Source organism: Suricata suricatta, chromosome 16 (assembly GCF_006229205.1).
Source record: "Suricata suricatta isolate VVHF042 chromosome 16, meerkat_22Aug2017_6uvM2_HiC, whole genome shotgun sequence".
In the NCBI taxonomy this organism is placed as follows: Eukaryota; Metazoa; Chordata; class Mammalia; order Carnivora; family Herpestidae; genus Suricata; species Suricata suricatta.
In genome coordinates this window covers 31,811,455-31,829,115 of record NC_043715.1, presented here as the reverse complement: position 1 = coordinate 31,829,115, position 17,661 = coordinate 31,811,455, and the positions used below count along the sequence as shown (strand labels likewise).

The 17,661-nt window shown below is 54.9% G+C and overlaps 1 protein-coding gene across 1 annotated transcript in view; it reads left to right on the top strand.

Moving 5' to 3' along the window:
- The first annotated feature begins 6 nt into the window (after positions 1-6).
- The window catches only part of NKD1 (NKD inhibitor of WNT signaling pathway 1), an 83,318-nt gene continuing 65,663 nt past the window's right edge, over positions 7-17,661 (top strand). Inside the window, exons 1-3 of the mRNA XM_029925796.1 lie at positions 7-169; positions 307-339; positions 1,049-1,182. Of these exons, the coding sequence (XP_029781656.1) occupies positions 145-169; positions 307-339; positions 1,049-1,182 (192 nt within the window). The 5' untranslated portion in view covers positions 7-144. The remainder of the gene's footprint in view (positions 170-306; positions 340-1,048; positions 1,183-17,661) is intronic.

Below are 17,661 nucleotides of genomic sequence, written 5' to 3'. Positions count from 1 at the left end.
CGGCGGCAGGAGCGCGTCCCGGCGCCGCCTCGGGCTCCGCTCGGCTCGGGGTTTCTCCGGGAGGAGAGCGAGGCGAGGCGCGGCGAGCCGCCGGCCCCGCCGGGCGCATGGCTTAGGGACGCCCCCGCCCGCCGCGCCCCCAGCATGGGGAAACTTCACTCTAAGCCGGGTCAGTGTCCCCGCCCGCGCGACGGCCCCCTGGTCCCGGCCGTCCTCGCCCCCGCGATTGCTAACTCTCTGCCTGTCCTTTCTTTCCGGCTCCCGCCGCCGCCGCCGCCGCCGCCGCCGCGCTCGATGTGCCTGCAGCCGCCGTGTGCAAGCGCAGGGAGAGCCCGGAAGGTAGGGGCGCGCCGGGCACGGACCGGGGGGCTGGACGGGGAAGCACCGCGGTCCATGGCGGAATGGCCTAGCTCGCGGGATCTTATTACCAGGGCCACCCCCACCCCCAACTCCGGCCACCAGTTCCACAAACCCGCTCCGGGAGCAGCCTTCGGGCCCCCTTTTCTGTTTCATCTACCCCCTCCTCTCCGTCCTGTGCTCCCTCTTCTGACCCTCAAGCTTTCCTCTCGCGGTCCCCGCCTTCCGCGCTCACTGCGTCCCCTCTTCAGACTCCTGAGCCCCTTCCCCCCAGATTCTGCCCCCTCTCTTTTCCTGCCCTCAGCTCCTTACCCCTAGATCTGGGCTCTTGGCGCCCGCTGCGTCCCTCTCCTACCCTCAGTTTCCCTCTTCCCCTCATCCCGTGCTCACTGCACCCATCTTCTGATCCTTACCCCCTCTCTTCCGCAGTCCTGGCCTCCGGCATTCGCTCTTCGGATCCCAGACCCTTTCTCTGGGGTACTGCTCCCCCTTCGCGCACCCCTTTGGGCCCCTTCTTTTGGGGCTTCGCTGAGCCCCTTCTTCCTGATTACCTTCGTCCGTCTCTCGGATTGTGCTCCAGCTCCCAACTCCCTCCTGGACCCCGCTGCCTTTGCTGCGCCCACTCTCTCTACTCTGGTAACTTTTGGCCCAGGGGCCAGACTCAGGGGGTTTCGTGTCTTCCCCGCCTTAGGTGACAGCTTCGCCGTGAGCGCCGCCTGGGCTCGGAAAGGCATCGAGGAGTGGATCGGCAGGCAGCGCTGCCCCGGCGGCAGTTCTGGGCCCAGACAGCTGCGGGCGGCGGGCACCGTTGGCAGAGGAACCCGGGTACGATCCCCACCTACCCTCCTTTCAACCTCAGAGACGGTCTCTTTTACTTCCCCAACTTTTAGTCCCTTCTCAGCTGCCCCTGCCCCACCAACCTGACCCTGTACTCCCATGTCTCGGGAAACCTTGGAGGTGACACAGGTGACAGTCTCCTGTCCAGCTTGGGATGGAGGGCTGTCTGGGGGGAAGGTCCGAGGTGAGGAGGTGGTGCAGGTCCCGTCTGTGGGGAATCTTGTCTGTGCTGGAGGGACTTGGAGGCCCGCTCTGACTTTTTGCTTTGGTTCTGCTGCCAGTGTTCAAAGGTGGATCTGGAGGGGGTGGCTGGGTGGAGGGCAGGACTGTGCTGGCCTCCAAGTGCGTTCCAAGTGTCTGTGGCGTTCATCAGTGCCATCTGCCCAGGAACCCCAGGAGAAAAGGCTGTCATCTGGGTAGCAGAGTTTGGGGAGCACTGAGACCTGGTAGACCCTGTCACTTGGCCCCCAGGGAGAAAGAGGGGCTCATTCTACTGCAGCCTGGGCCTTACCCCAGTAGGTCGTGGAGGCTGGAGTTGTTCCTGGGGGAGCCGAGGATGTGACAGGGGAGTGAGTGAGTCCAAGCCCAGCTCCTGGCCTGGGCCTGGTGTTCACACATATCCTCTGAGCCCTGGAACTCTGCACGGGGCTTTCAGACGGTCTGCGTGGAACTCGAGCAAGCCAAGGATCAAAGGATGAATCAACTTTTTGATGTGACATTTAATTTTTTTTTTTTTTAACTTAGAGGGGAACAGACTGAGTCTCAGGTCTGGTTCGTTCTTTGGTCTTGTCCACGGGCGAGGGAGGGGCCTGGGGAGTTTTCAGATGTGCGCGTGTGGTTTCAGGCCATGGCACCTGGGCTCTTTGCAGCCCTGTTGCAGGGGCCGGTGTTGGGAGGTGAGCCTGTGGATGAAGTCGGCTCTTGTGCATGTAGGAAATAACCTCTGGGTCTGGAAGAAGCCCCCGTCTCCTCCTCTGGTGCCTCCCTCTAGCTAGGGGCTTTCTCTTCTCCATTTTTCTTCATCTGTTGGCTGGGCTGGAATTAGAGCCGGGCTCCCCTAGTAAAGGTCAAAACTTGGTGGGTGGGGGGCAGTGCCGTTGGGGCCCTTGAGAAACAGAGCCACAAACTTCCCTTTCTTCCCCCAGCATTTATAGTTTTTGATCTACTTACTTATTTAAAGCCCAGTGAAAATGATCCGATTTAGCCTTATGAACAAATGCATTTGCAGCTCAAGACAGAGGCCAACTGAGTGGATTTCCATTAATCAAGTTTTGGGTTTTTTCAGCCTGTTTATTTTTACAAAGTATTCCTGCAGAATGACATTTATTTGCAGTTCCCCCCCCCCCTTTTTTTTCCTTTCCTCAACTGCCAGGCAGCTTGCTCCATGCTTTAGGGGAAACTTGAAATACAGCGAGGGCTTACTTCAATTGACTTTTATCTTCAAAGCCATAACAAATGTTACCCGCATGTTTTTGGTGGGTCTCCTTGGCATCCAGTCCTGGAGGATGGGAGGGAGGAGGAAGGAAGGAGAGGAAAACAAAAGTCTGTCGTTTTTAATTAAATAGTAGTGTTCCCAGCCAGAGGAATGTGAGCCAGTAAAAGTTGCCATTGGGGGAAATGAGGGAGGGTGGGGAGGGGGTCCCAGCTTAAGTCTGTGGCTTTGGTGAAGTCACGGAATTTTGTTGCCTGGTTTCTTCCCTCAGCTGAGGACAGCATGGGGGTGGTGCTCGCCCCCTCCCTTCCTCGCCCCCTCTCTCAGAGAAACACTGAGGGGTTATTACTGTTTGTTCAAAGCCCTTTTGAAGATGTGAGACACAGAGCCATCGGCGTGACATATGTTGGTGGTGGTGAGGCCACCCCCACCTCCGCCATCTAAGATATTAAGGGGAGGAAACCTCTGCTTCTTTGGGAGTCATGCTTGGTGACTGGGACCCGGACCCCAGGGCTCCTACCAGTCCCTGGCTCAGCCACCGCACCTGCAGAGCGGGGGATGGTGAGCCCACCCTGGGAGAGGTCAGGGCTGCCTGGTGGGGGCCTTTGTGGTGATTTCAGGTGGAGTCTTGGGCAATGTTTGTTATCTTAATAGTTAAGCACCGCTTTTCCCAGGAAAGGTAGTAAGTAGGACATCAAACCCACGATTTCACGGATATTATCGCTTAGGTTGAAGCTAAATTGAAAGAGAGCGGTGAAAGTTGATTCCGAGAAAAATACTAAGTACAAGTGGTCGGAATCATGACCGTGGAAACAGAATGCCCTGAGTTTGGGGAGCATCAAGAAGTGGTGAGTAAGACAGCCATGAGCACCCTTCCGTCTAGTCTAATTCCCACGATTCCCACAGAAAAGGGTTCTTCCGTTAGAGCATCGGAAGGTAGGGGTTGGGCTGCAGAGTCTGCTGGATTCCAGGGGCTGGCAGAGGTCCCCCCACCAGCCCCAGGCCCGGCTTGGTGGTGGCCTCTGTGTCCACTCCTTCCCATGGCCTTTCACCAGAGTGGCTGGAAACACACTAGTGGTTCACCCAACTAGCATTATTATTAGTGCACTGAAAACTATTTATTAAGTGCCGTGTGTATGTCAAGTACTTTGCTTTCCTTATCTTATTCCTCCTTATAACCCTATAATGTTGCCAGCCAGCTTGTGTGGACTGGAGCACTTTCTAGACCACAGCGGCCGTGTGCTGGGGCACTTGCCCTGAGGGTGCCATGCTTTACTAATGCCCAGAGACGAGGCGTGCTGCCCCGCCGCTGAGGACTTCGGGAAGAGACAGGTTGTGGGGCAGGTGGAAGGGACCACTGGTAGTGGTCTTCCTTCCTGACCCGGTCTGAGTCGCTTAGTAAACGTTCAGGGTGGGTCCCCATTGGAGGCAATGTCCCGGACGGGCGGGAGAGGATGACGTCACTGGCACTAGCCTAAGCCTGCCGTCCTGAATACAAAAGTAAACGAGACCAGGCTCTGCCACTGTAGCTTGTCACCTTGCGTAAGCCATTTTACCTAAGCTCATCTGCAAAATGGGTACAATAACGTTCCTGTCCCTGGCAGGGTAATGGTAGGTGATGTTCAGAGAGTTCGGAAGGGAGAGAGGCGCCCGGAGGTTTGCTGAGGCACTGGTGGGGGTGGAGGTGGGAGCCCAGATTACGAATCCAGAAGTGCCTGCCTCCCCTGCCCGGCCCTTACGCTACAGACGCACTTGGAGGGACGCAGGCTAAGGCCGGGGCTTCTGCTCTTTCGTGGGTTCGTGACGAACTTCGAGGAAGCCTGAACTCAGAGGGAAAGACGCTGAGTAATGTGGGGTGTCCACGTTATGGGCGAAGACCAATGATGGGAGCAGTTTATATGCCAGATGACAGTGTGCGGAACAGTCAGAAATGTAAATAAGCATAATCATCTCAAAGAGAGGAAGGATAGTGAGACACAAAGCTACAACAGGCAGTTACAAAGGAGAACCGCTTGGAGATCCTAGGTCTGGAAAACATAATGTAATATAATGAGCGAAGTGGAAGGGCTTGGTAGGTGCATGGAACAGCTTAATGAACCCAGAGAGCCTGGTAGGAAAACACCTGGAGAATCTGCGCACTCACGCAGCGTGTACATGCGTGAGCACACGTGAGTGTAGATGACCGGATTTAAGGCGGTCTTCCGCCCTCCTCCACCCACTTTGGCCCTTTTGTTCTTTTATGGCAGAACTGCCTAAAAATGCCGGCTGAGAGCCTGTGGGGCCAGCTACCCTGCCTCTGGAGTGAAGGCGGCTGCCAGGGGGGCTGGTAATTTGATCAGGGGGCACCTTGTGCGTTTTGATATTGGGGGCTGATGGGGAGGGCGCAGGCTCGGCCGGAGCCCGCGGGGACGTGCGGGGATGGGTGACGAGGCTGGAGGCTGGCTCCTGGCCCGGCTGCTGCCCGAGTTGCCAGATTCCAGGGGAATTACCCTTGAATGATACCAGTTGGCACAATTAAAAGGCCCATGTCTTCACCATATGGAAAGTGTTAGGCCTCCTTACGTGGTTTCAAAGCTATGTGCCGGGAGGTACACTTGACATTTGAGGTAAAGCATAAATTAAATATTTGGTGTTTCAGAATTAAAAGATGATTTGCTTTGAGGCTGGTGGCAGCCTCTGGGCCTCTACTTGCTGGCATCTTCGGGTTCTCCACGGAGGGTCTCCTCTGCCCGTGGCCCCTGGGACCAGCTTCACAGCCCCACCTGGCAGCTTTCTTTCCCTTTGGGGAGCAGAGCGGAGAGACTGGGGAGGTCTGAGCTGGGCAAGGTGCCGGGGTGGGGTCGGGGGCGCCTCTAGTTTCCAATAGGGCCTGGGTTCCTCCAGACGGTGGGGCAAGGGTGTCATACTCTGAAGGCGTTAATGAATCTGTGCTGTGGGCCCTGGGAGACTTGGAGGAGGGGCTCATCCAGCCTTCAGAAGTCTTCTGTGAGAAGGAAACTGCCCTGGGTCAGGCCGGTGCCCTGTGTTCTGTCTCCTCCAGTTCAGGAAGAGCCCGTCCACGTCCGTAAATCCCGGGAGAGGCTGAACCGGGAAGTGACCACGGCATGTCTCCCAGCGTCCCAGAACTTGGGGAGAATGTTGCGCCCCCTCACCTGGTGGGGAGGGGGAGAGAGAAGATGGGGGCCCTGGGGGGGGCATGGAGAGCACTCTTCCTTGTGTGAGAGGCTCCACTACGACCCTCAGGGACCAGGCTGTTCTCTTGAGGGCTTGAAAGAGCTACACTGAACCATCGGCAGTGAAAGAATCACTTTCCGAGCGGTACATCTTTCTTGTCACTCACGGTGGTTTGCTGAATGAGTGAATGAATGAATGAATGAATGAAGGTGGACCAGGCCACCATCCCCGCCTCATCCTCTCCCAGGTCTTCCTCAGGCAAATGGAAGAGGGGGATTCGACCTTTTCTTTGAGGCCGTCAGCCATGCATTATGATCGATCGTGACTTGTTATGAATATCAGCTCCCTAGCTGTAGTAGGCATTGTGGGTGCGGCGGCACAGAAAAGAGACGTGGCCTGTGCCCTCCTGTGGCCTCTAGTCTAGTCAAGGAGGCCAAGAGAATCAGCATGTAAGGAGGCAAATTAACGGGCAGCAGTCCTTGGGAGAAGCCACGTGAAGTGGCATTTAAGCAGAGACCCGAAGGGCCGTGCGGCAGAGGCTGTGAGGGCGTTGGTTTTCGCGCACGGAGTAGCTGGCGGAGGCCCGAGGCTTGCTCTTGTCCCCTGGGAACTGGGGGGTGCTTGGGCTGGGACAGTGGACCCCAAGTGGCTGGGAGCCTGTGGAGCCTGCACGTCACGCCTGGTGCTCAGTCTCTTTGAAGCGCCCTGCGCATGAGTGGCTCTTGGCATGTTTGAGCCACCTGCCCCCACTGGACAGGTGGGGGTGGTGTGGAGGGACAGTCAGCGTGCCGCCCCAGCCATCAGCTTGGACTCGGGGACTTGGGGGCTTTACTCCAGCTGTTTGGATGGATTGGTGGTCCCTGCTACCCTGGGGGGAGAGGAGGGGCCACTCTAGGGCCAGAAGCCCAGCTGTGGGGGGATAGAGGGGACCCAAGGGGTAGAACTGGATTGGCTGCTCAAGGCAGAGAGCGGGCACCCCACGGGCTAGGGGACGAGAGGCAGGGACCAGCCAATCCCAGAGAACTGTTGTGACCCGGTGCCCGAGGGAAGGGGTCCCTTGCCTTGGTTTACCAGATGTGTCTGAGAAAAAGGGATGCCAAGGGACACTGTGGTCAAGGGGCCAGTGCCCAGGCCCCCAAAGGGATCTGCTACCTCTGGCGAGCCAGGCACCCCACAAGTCCTAGCTCGGGGCTTCTTAGAGTCTTGCTCGCTGGCTGTGAGTTCACAGTGTGCTTTGATTTAGAAACTTCTGGAATTTTTAGGTCGCTCGTTGGATTCCAAAGCAGGCGCTTCCGGCTGCCTCCCTGACTTCCCTTTCTTTTTCACTCACACATGTTCTTTTTGCAGCTCTTGTCTCTCACAGACATTCTTTCTCTTCCTCTCACTCTCTCTCTCCACCCCCCTCCCTCTTCCCCTCTCCTCGAGGAAGGAAAAAATTCAGAGTCTCGCAAACAAAATATCTGCCATTCCATCTGAGGGAGAACTGAGGCAGGAGCCCAGAATATCCTGGAAGAAACGCCAGAGCGAGCTGAAGGCCTCAGTTGTTTAATCTGGAAGGCGGTCTTTGATGTCACCGGGCTCCGTTTATCCTGGGAGGCTGCCTGCCTCTTTATGGCTGGCTTCACTCTCCGCATGAAGAATGGCCGAGAGCCTTCGGGAGCTGGAGGAGAAGCCTGAGCGCTCCCCGAAGGGCAGGCCTGATGCCGCTGCCCTCCTGCCACGCCCAGGTGGGGTGGAGAACCTTTTCCAAACAAGCATTTCCAGAGACATAAGTGATTCTTTGATAACTTCGCGGGGACGCAGATGGGGCTGTTTGCTCACGTGGGCAGCGTCACAGGGCTTCTCGAGGAAGCTCAGGTCCCCCCACGGTCATCCCGAGCCCCAGAAAGGTGGCCCTGCCTACCCGGGGGTGCCCTGGGTATGGGTTTGTTTAGAGAGCTCCAAGGAATTGGTCTGGGCTTCACTTTCCATGCTTGCTGAGCCACATGGGTGGCGCCCTGTGTGCGTGGCCTTGTGTGTGGCTGCCGCCTTTCAGAAGGCCCAGGGGTCTTGGGTGGGGGGCCGGGGTAGGCTTCACAGTGGTGCGGTGTCACCTCCCTTCTCTAGGCCTCAGGTTTTTCCAGCTGAGAAGTAGGATGAAATTCCTTATTAGTATGTAGCAACTATGAATGCATTTTATTCGAGTCATTCCCGCCTCTATGCCTTAGATACTGAGTAGCTATTTAGGCCAGGTACACATCTGCTCTGTCAGTACAGCATGGGATTCTGTTCACGGAGTGTGTACTCTAGTAGGAAAAGATAAATATTTTCAAAAACAAATGACACGTTACGTTGTGATATGTACCCCACAAGAGTACTGGGTGCTTTGAGAACATTGATTGGGGATCAGACTGAATGTGGGTGGCCGTGCACTCCCTAGATATTTGAGTGTGCTTCGGATGTTGTGGAAATGAGGACGCATACGCCGCAGTTCCCGCCTCACCGAACTTAGAGTTTGGTGGAACCAAACGTTCATCTTTGCCTCCCATCCGTTTTTCTTATCTTATTGCATTGGCCAGAGTCTCCTGTACTATTTAATAACTGTTTGCCATTTATCTAGCTCAGAAACCTTTCTTTAGCTCTTGGCTGGCTAATATTTTTGAAACCAGGAATAACGATTGAATTTTGTCAAGTGCTCTTGGGGTGTTCTCATCCTTCTCCAGTGCAATCGATGATTTATATGCACGATTTACATGGCCAGACTTCCTAGTGTTCACCTTCTTTGCATTCCTAAACTCAGTCTTTCTTCATCATGAGACTTTACTGTTTTAAAATGTTGCCGTGTTTGATTTACCAATATTTTCCTTTGTATTTTTGCATTGATATTCATGTTAGATTGGCCCACCGTTTGGGAAGGTGGACACTGAACAGTGGAGACAACGTTAGGTGTTGGAGGACACTCTGGGGGCTCTGAGAGTCTAGAGCAGGGAGTGCCAACTGGCCTTGGGTAAGACGTGGTCTTGGAGGAGCTGTGATTTAAGCCCAAAGGTGACCCGAGGAAGGGGTGGTAGAGAGCAAAGCTAGGGGAGGGGCCACGTAATAGTAGTGAGAAGGTCTGCTAGACGGGCCAGCAGCGTGGGAGAGAGCCCCAGAGCCCCGGAGTGAGGAGAGCAGCTTCTTGAGATGCTGACTGACGTTCATCTGGCCGAGGAGGGATCCCTGTCTGGGCCCCGGTGGCCTTCTCAGCCGTGTCGTGGACCTCAGTCCTGGTCTAGAGGGGAGGCAAGGGGCAGGCCCTGTGCGAGGGGCCAGCAGGGCAGAAGTGGGAGAGCTCTCATGCAGGGAAGAAGGAATGTGGAGATGGGCTCTCCGTTGTAAAAATACTTTGAAGGATAAAGAGGAATCAAGTGACTGTATCTTCTGGGCTCAGTGAGAGATTTTGGAATGTCTGCATTGGTTCGGGCACAGCACTTGGTTCTCAGAGGTCATCTAGGGGGCCCTTGAGGAGGCCACCGTCAGCTGAAGGACCAGGAGCAGGAGAATAGGACGTCAGGCAGTGTCGTGTGACAGTTAAAGAGCAAGGACTCTGGAGCCCAGTATCCTGGGTTCAAATTCTGGCGGCACCTGTTTCTTTTTTTTTAATTATTATTTTTTAACTTTACATTTATTTATTTTTGAGAGAGAGAGAGAGACAGAGCATGAAGAGGGGAGGGGCAGAGAGAGAAAGAGAAACAGAATCTGAAGCAGGCTCCAGGCTCAGAGCTGTTAGCCCAGAGCCTGATGCGGGGATTAAACCCACGAGTGATGAGATCATGACCTGAGCCAAAGCTGGACACTCAACTGACTGAGCCACCCAGGCACCTCACGGTAGGTTTCTAACTGTGGGTCCTTGGACATAGTGTCCAGCCTCTGTGTCACCCAGGGGCCTGGTGGGAAACAGACACATTCCAGACAGTTTAAGCAAAATTAACTTCTAAAGGTGTGGGTGGGGTTAACAGGATCTTCACGTGGTGCTGCTTGGTCCCTGGAAAGGGCCGAAAGGACAGGGGAGGAAGCACTGGATATCTCAGACGTGGCTCCCTGTAGGAACTAATGGCAGGGAGGGGCCAGCAGAAGCTATCGGTATGGAGGACGGACCGTAGTCCGAGACACGACGCCGCAGTCGTGAGGGGTGGGGGAGGGTATCCCAGCCTCTCTCCTTGCATCCTCCCCTTTCCTGCCAGGGCCTCCCGTTGGCTGAATTCAGAAGCCAGAGACCAGGCAGCTCCAGCACATGTCTAAGGGGGTCGGCTTCGTGGGGACACAGAGCAGCAGAGAGGAGGGCAGGGAGTGGGTGGGGGTGGGGATGGAAACAGAAGAATCAGCTCCAGGCCTCGGTTCCCTCATCTGTAAAGTAGGAATGGTAAGAGTACTGCTTCCCAGGGTACTTTTGTGGGGACTCAGACTGCAAAATCGTTATAACTGCCTGGCACATAAGTAAGCGCTCAGTACACGTTATAAAGCCATCAGGAGGGGCACCTGGGTGGCCCAGTCGGTTGAGCATCTGACTTCAGCTCAGGTCATGATGTCATGGTTTGTGGGTTCTAGCCCCACATGGGGCTCTGTGCTTTCAGATCGGAGCCGGAAGCCTGTTTCAGATTCTGTGTCTCCCTCTCTCTCTGCCCCTCCCCTGCTCACATTCTATCTCTGCCCGCCCCCCTCCCCCCACAAAAGCCATCAAGAGGCACCAGGCTATGGAGGTTTGGGGAGGACTTGGTGAGGTGGTGTGTGAGGAGGGCTCTGAAGGACGGGGAGACAGAGGGCCGGGGTCAGAGTTTAAAAGGGAAGAGAAGTCATATTAGTGAGCGCAGGAGGCTGGGTGGAGACCCGCGGGAGCGGTGGGGCCTGGCGGCACAGGTCCCGTCTCCAGGGGGCAGCACTGCTCAGCTCCAGCCTGTTGTGTGGCCCGGGTGCTGCCAGCCACATCTACCTATCATGAAGAGAAGCCAGCCCTCCGGATTTCTTTTAAGGTTATTTATTTATTTTGAGAAAGAGAGAGAGTGAGCGCGAGCAAGGGAGGGGCAGAGGGAGAGAGAGAGAGAGAGAGAGAGAATCCCAAACAGGCTCAGCAGTCTGGGCCCAGAGTCTGATGTGGGGCTCAGACTCATGAACTGTGAGATCAGGGCCTGAGGTGAAGTCAAGAGTAGGACGCTTGACAGACAGAGCCTCCCACGCGCCCCTCCAGCCATCTGGATTTTTATGTGAAATCATTTTCATTTATAGAGATTATCATCAACAAATACAATTTTTTGAGGGTAGTTTCTTTGGGCAGGCCCAGGCCGCTCGACGTGGCCTGCTGTGCCCTGGCCGGCGAGGGGAGATGTCCATGGGGCGCAAGGGTGACGTGGGAATAGTGCACAGCACGCGCCTCATGCTTTCCGGGCAGCTTTCACACGGGTTGTCCGCCCGTATGGAGCAGATGAGACGTGGGCTCAGTAGACAGAAGCCGTGGGTCCAGCTGGGCCAGATTCAGGGCGCATCTGAGCGGAGGGTGCGGCCCAGGCCCAGGCTGGGTGCTGGGGAGTCGGGGGCAGTAGGTTTCAGTGTGCGGAACGCTGGGGAGGAGCAGGTGGGGTGAGCACAGAGAGGTGGTTTGGGCCACTCTGTGGACAGCTCTAGTCAGACTTCAAGTCTGTATCTAGCACTTGACCTCCATTAGCACCACCTTTGGGTTCGGGCCCCTTTGGGCTGAGGCCCGGTGGGTGCTCGGAGTAGGTGTCACAGGTGTGGCTTTCAGAATCAGACTCCCTGGGTCCGAGTCCCAGCTGCGTGTCTCCCCAGCTGGGTGGCTCATCTCTGATCCTCAGTTTTCACATCTGTGGGATGGGTATGGAGTCGTTCTGCGAGCGGGGTGAGTCCCTCTTGGCAAACCGGGGAGAATAAAGCAGATGTCTCTTGTCTCACAGCTTTCCGGTGTCGCTTGCTAAGGGCCGCCCACACGTGTGCGCCACGTGTCGAGGAAAGGGGCGGGCCGTGGGGGGCAAATAGAAGGGGCTCTGCTGTGGGCTGGGGGGTGACGTTTCAGTTGCTGGGACCTAAAGAATAAATAGCCGGGTGAGGAAAGGGTCATCTCAGACAAAGGGAAGTGCAGAGGCTGTGATCAGTGCATAAAGTCTTCAGCTCTGTCCTGAGCCTCTGACTGAGGGCCCGGCTCTAGTCTCTGACATGCTGGGGGCAGAAATGCATTTTCCAGCAGAGTGAGGTAGGCCCTGCTTTGGAGGGTGGGGGTGGCGTGGGGGTGTTATACATCACAGCCTATCACGAGTCCTTGTCCACTCACTGCAGGTGATTTTACTTATTTATTCTTAATGCCTTTTTTTTTTAAGTTTATTTTTGAGAGAGAAAGAGTGAATGAAGGACAGGCAGAGAGAGAGGGAGAGAGAGAATCCCAAACAGGCTCTGCACTGTCAGCACGGAGCCCAAGGTGGGGCTTGAACTCACAAACTGTGAGATCCTGACCTGAGCCGAAACCAAGAGTCAATGCTTAACCCACGGAGCCACCCAGGCGCTCCGATTTTAGTTCTTTATTGATTCTGCCCACTGTGGCGTCTCTCCTTTCTGGCTGGACGGGAGCCTCTGGAGCCGGTCGGCTGGCCTGCAGTGTGCTGCCCAGGGCCCCTGGCCGCGAGGGCTGACCTGGGGCCCTGGAGGGGCTGTGGTAGAGCATCAGGGGCCCCTGTTACCCTCAGGCCACAGGTCAGGGCTGGGGAAGACCAGAGCCTCCCAAGTGGACTCAGGCCCAAGGCTGTTTTTCCAATTCCAGGAGGCCCCGCAGGCTGGTGGGCACTTCACACAGAGGCGTGTGTTTGGGGGTGCTGCTTAGGGGCGCCACGGCCACTCTACACCTGCCTTCCCGAGGGGGCCTTGTTACAGGGCGGTTTTTGACCCCAACTCTGTTATTTTACCCTTCTTTCCCCCAGTGATCTAGAGAGATTCAAAAGCAAAAAGATGATGTAAGAAAATCACCACAGACCAGGAGTGACCTTGCCTTTTCAGTGGGCACTGGGGACCCTCTTCTTGTTCCTTTGGCCTGGAACTTCAAAAGAGCCTGGTGCCTCAGTTGGTCTTGTACGTGCCTCCTTTTTCAGTGTTCCTTTTTCAGCTGTTGCCTCAGTGTGGTTGTTAGGTGCTCATTATATGCTGAGCCACCTGCTGTTGGCCGGGCCCTGAGCCAAGCGCTGCCCTGACTGCTCAGTTCTCACAGCACCGTTATAAGGCAGGTACTGTGATTATCCCCATTTTACTGATGGAAAAACCGAGGCTTGAAAGGCATCTACCTTCCTGCTCAAAGTCACTTGATGTGGAAGTGGAATCTTGCTCCAGGAAGATGCAAATTCAGGTTAATCTGACTTTAGAACTGGCTTAAGTCATTATAGATGAGATTTCACCCCCGTAAGTCATATGTTATAATCCCCTTTGTGGCTCATGAAATCAATTTAGGGACCAGCATTAAAAAAAAAAAGAAATAGAATAAAAACAAGAGGGAACATCAACTAAAGTGAGAGGAAATATTTTTGTGTAACTTTTTGTTTAGTTTATCGGCATGGGTATTTGTGTCTGTAGATAATGGATGGATGGAACAATCTAGATCTATGTATATCTACATACACATCTATACTCAAATCCATATAAGTGGAGGCCCATTCTAAACTGTAATTCTTGCTGTGGGCTGAGGTGTTAGAAGACACTGATGTTTGGTCATTGATGTAGGCTCTGAGTCTGAATACCCTAGCTCTGCTTCTTATGAGCTGTGTGATCTTGGGCAAGTTCCTAACCTCTCTGGGCCAAAGTTTTCTGTCTCAACTACAGGGCCTTTAGGTTTGCTGACTTTCTGGTCACAACAGATTCTCCCAGGATTGCTGGGAGTGCTCTCTTGCCCACCTACCTACTCCCTTTGCTTAGGGCACGAAGAGAATGAGGCGTCCTTTGCCCCCACACCCTCTAACTGGGAAACGAATCTTTGAGTGGCAGCTGCACCGTGGAAGAACACGTGGCTGGATCTTTGGGGGCTGGACAGAGTACTATGCTGGGAATCCTGAACCTGGGGTGTCCCCCAGCTTAGCTATTAGGTATCTGTTGTGACCTCTTCTGGCCTTTGTTTCTGCGTCTCAGAATACATTGGAGAAAGGGAAGGTGTTTGGGTTATTGTTTGCTGTGTAACAAATGACTCCAAACCTCAGTGACTTAATCCTTTTATGATTTGCCTAACAGCATGCAATTCGGGTTGGACGAGGCAGGGGCAGCTTGCCTGTGGCTCCATGTGGCCCAGCTGGGGGGCGGGCCTCAAACAGCAAGGGGCCACGAATTCCACTTGGGTCGTATGTCCGGGGCCTCAGTTCTCTACCATGTGGCCTCGGCACGTGGTTAGCTCAGGCTTCCTCAGAGCATGGTGGTCCCAGGGTAATCCGCCTCCTTATGTGGTGGCGGGCTTCCCGGGAGGGCAGAGGTGGGGACTGTCAGGCCTTCTGAAGGTTCCGGCCTGGAGCTGGTGATGCCATGTTCTCTTTGTTAAAGCGGGTCACAGGGTTAGCCCAGGTTTAGGGGAAGGGGCGTAAATACCAGGAGGGGGCCTTAATGGGGGCCATCAGGGTGGTCTCACAGGGAGGGTGTGTCTCCTGGGGGAGCCACTGTCCAGCAGCTAGGTAGGAAAAAGGACTTCGAGGTGTCCATTGGACTAGGATCCCGGTGCTCACAGCATGGTGTGGCGGGAGTCTGTTTTGGTAGAAGGATGGCAGAGGCTGGATGGACCTGGGTTGTGAGGGGAAGCCTTGCCTGTGAGCCGAGCACACACTTATGAGAACATCCGGGGCTGCGTTATTTGCTAGAATGAAACATGTGTAACGACTTGGGTATCTATCACTGGAGACGGGCCAGTCGCGGACCTCTCTGCAGCTGGTAAAGCCGGGGTGAGTGAGGGTGGGCTGCGGGCTGATGGGAAGGGGGTCCAGAAAGCCTCCCGAATTAGCAAAGCAAGAGCACAACCCTAGTATCACAGGGCCCCCGTTTTTGCAGGATGCAAAATTCTATTCAGGCCCGTGTCCATCTATTTGCAGGTGCACAGAGAAAGATCTAGAAGGACACACTGTCAAAGGCTGCTTCCCTGAGGATTGGAGTGGTGGGAGGTGGTGAGGACAGAAGGAATTTCACTTTTCACATCATATGTTTCTACATTGTTTGACTTTTTTTTTTGGTTCAATGAGCATGGAGTACTTTTGTGTTTTTCAAAAAGCCAATACGTTTTAGAAGAGAATGAGAGCTGAGAAATAGATGGCATGTGCGGGAACTCTATGGAGAAGCTTTGCTGGAGAGGGTGGAGGGGAAGACGGTAGTGGGGAGTGGGGCGTGGGGTTGGGTGCAGCTGAGGACCGCCGCGTCAGAAGCTCTTGCGTGTGCTGTCTCTGCTGCGGAGACCTTGGGTCCCCCTCGCCCCGGATGCTCTTTGAGTCAGAGCTTCTCTTTATTGGGCGACCCCTGTCCTGACTGGACCGTGTAGGAAAGGCAGTTGGGGAAAGGCTGGAGGGGGAGGGCTGAGGCGGGGAGAACAGTGCCCATCTGTAGAGCTGTAGGGGTGTGGAGAAGCGGGCACAGTCCTGACTCAGGCCGTGGTTCTGTCTCCTTCTGTGCCTTTCTTTCCCCATGGCCGTGGCTCTGTCAGACTCTAGGTGCGCTGAGAGTTTTACTGGCCTTCGAGACCTGCTAGGACCCTCGCTTTATAACTGGAAGGAAGGAGATGTCAAAAGGATCTCAAGACTAACGCGGTCCCGTAGAACTTTCTGTGATGATGGTAATGCTCTGGGTCTGCACTATCCAGTGGAGGAACCATTAGCCCTTGAGCTTGGGCTGTGGCTTCTGCCACTGAGGAGCGGAATTTTAAATACACTGGATGCGAATTAATTTAGATGTAAATGCAAATAGCCACGGGAGGCTAGCAGCTTCCTCACGGACAGCGCAGCTCCTGGCCAGTGGAGAGGGTCCCCGCTACAGCACATCAGGCTGACCCCATCCTAAGGGGGGGACGCTCAAAGGGGTTCTCTGCAGCAGGTGGTGGTGGAGAAAGAGATCTGCCCCCGGAAAGCACCGCCCTACTGAAACCCTTCTTGGGGTCTCTCCAGACCCTGCTCCTCAGAGGCATGCTTGGAGGCAGGTAGCCCCGCTGGCCACTGCTGTGTCGGGGATGGGAAGGTTCGTGGAGGGGGGTCAGGTGCCAAGAAGGGTCGGCTTTTCTCCAGGAGGAAGGGCCAGAGCCGGGTGGTCTGCAAACCATCTTCACAGCCATTTGTCAGGTATTTGATATTTACAGAATGGGGGGAACTGAAACCAGACTGCAGAGTACATGGGGGCAGGTTCTGCCTGGCCCAGCACTGTGTCCTCAGGGCCTTTTGCACAGCATGGCACATGGCAGATGCTCTAGAAGCATCTGCTGGGTGGACGAGGCTCAGAGGAGCTAGTGGCTGGGTCAGGGGTGCAGGGCCCCATAGGGGCTGTCCCCACCTCCTTGCACAGAGCCACGCTGCTCTGAGCCCTTGCAGAGAGCCTCTGCTTGCATCTCCCCCTGCCCTTTAGAGAGAGGGTCCTCATCTTTTTCCTTTTCGTGAATGAAGCAACGTACGTGGTGAAAACAGAAAGAAATAAATTCAAAGTAGGAGTAAAAGTTAAGTAATAAGAAGGAAGCCTCCTTGCCACTTCTGCCACTGGCCTCCCAGCGCCCCACTCTGGGCACCTTTATTTCCGGTTCCTCCATGAGCTTCTCATCTCACTCTGCGTGCATGCACCCTTACCCCCATGTAGACAGCAGAAACCCTCTTGGCCAATAGGACTGAGAAGCACTGGTGTTTGTAGGTTAATTGAAAAATGGAGGTAAGGTGGGAAATCATGAAAAAATGACAGAGAAGACTTGGTTTTAATTGAACTTCAGTCGGATGTTGTAATCTGGTTCTACACCTTGTTTTGTTAACGGTGTATCTTGGAAATCAGTCCTTATCAGTGCATTGAATCTTACTGCTCTTCATGGCTCTCAAGTCTTCCATTCTAAGGATGTACCATAATTTGTTGCACTGATTCCGTGTTGTTGGGCTGCTAGGTTGCTTATAGTCTCCCCCAGATCAGCGACGTGCATTCCTATAGCTCTGCTTCTGCACACACACCTCTTCCTCGACATATACATGGCACAGCCTGATGTGATTTCCAGGTGTGGCTCTACTGTTTTTCTGGCAAAGCCAGAGTTTCTCCCCTGGGCTGATACCTTCAAAATTCAGGGGCGGGCAGCAGTTTCAGGGGGGTTGTTGTGGTTAAGGAAGTATAACCCTTCTTGGTGTAGATTAGGCAGAGTCCCTTGGGTTTTAAACCCATTCCACTGTTGCATACAGGGTGTGTTTCTGGCCTGTGGTAACTGGGGAGTTTCGAGGGTGAATCGACTTCAGGTGCGCTGGGTCGAGAGCTCCAGCTCTGTCCTGGGGCCATGGTCTGTGCCTTCAGCTCTGCTTTTTTTGGGCTCTTCTTTGTTCTCAGGCAGAATCTCTCCAGGTAGAGGCAGTTTGGCACCCAGTGGTCTGGGCTGCCGTTCCAGGCTGGAAGAGAATGTTCTGGCCAAAGCCCAAGCTGGGCTCCCATTGTTTTGACTTGGGTCACATGGCCATCACAGAGCCTGTGCCTCAGCCTCTGATGGTCCTGGGTCACATGGTCTTCCTGGAGTGGGGGCTGGGATCAGCCCCAGACCTCAAGGACTAGGGGGTGGGCGGGTCCCTAAAGACACTCTTACAAGTGCACCTGCATGGACAGTACGAGCAGCATCTGTACTGCCTGGCCCCAGGAGCAGATCTCACTCATCGCTGCCCCCGTCAGCA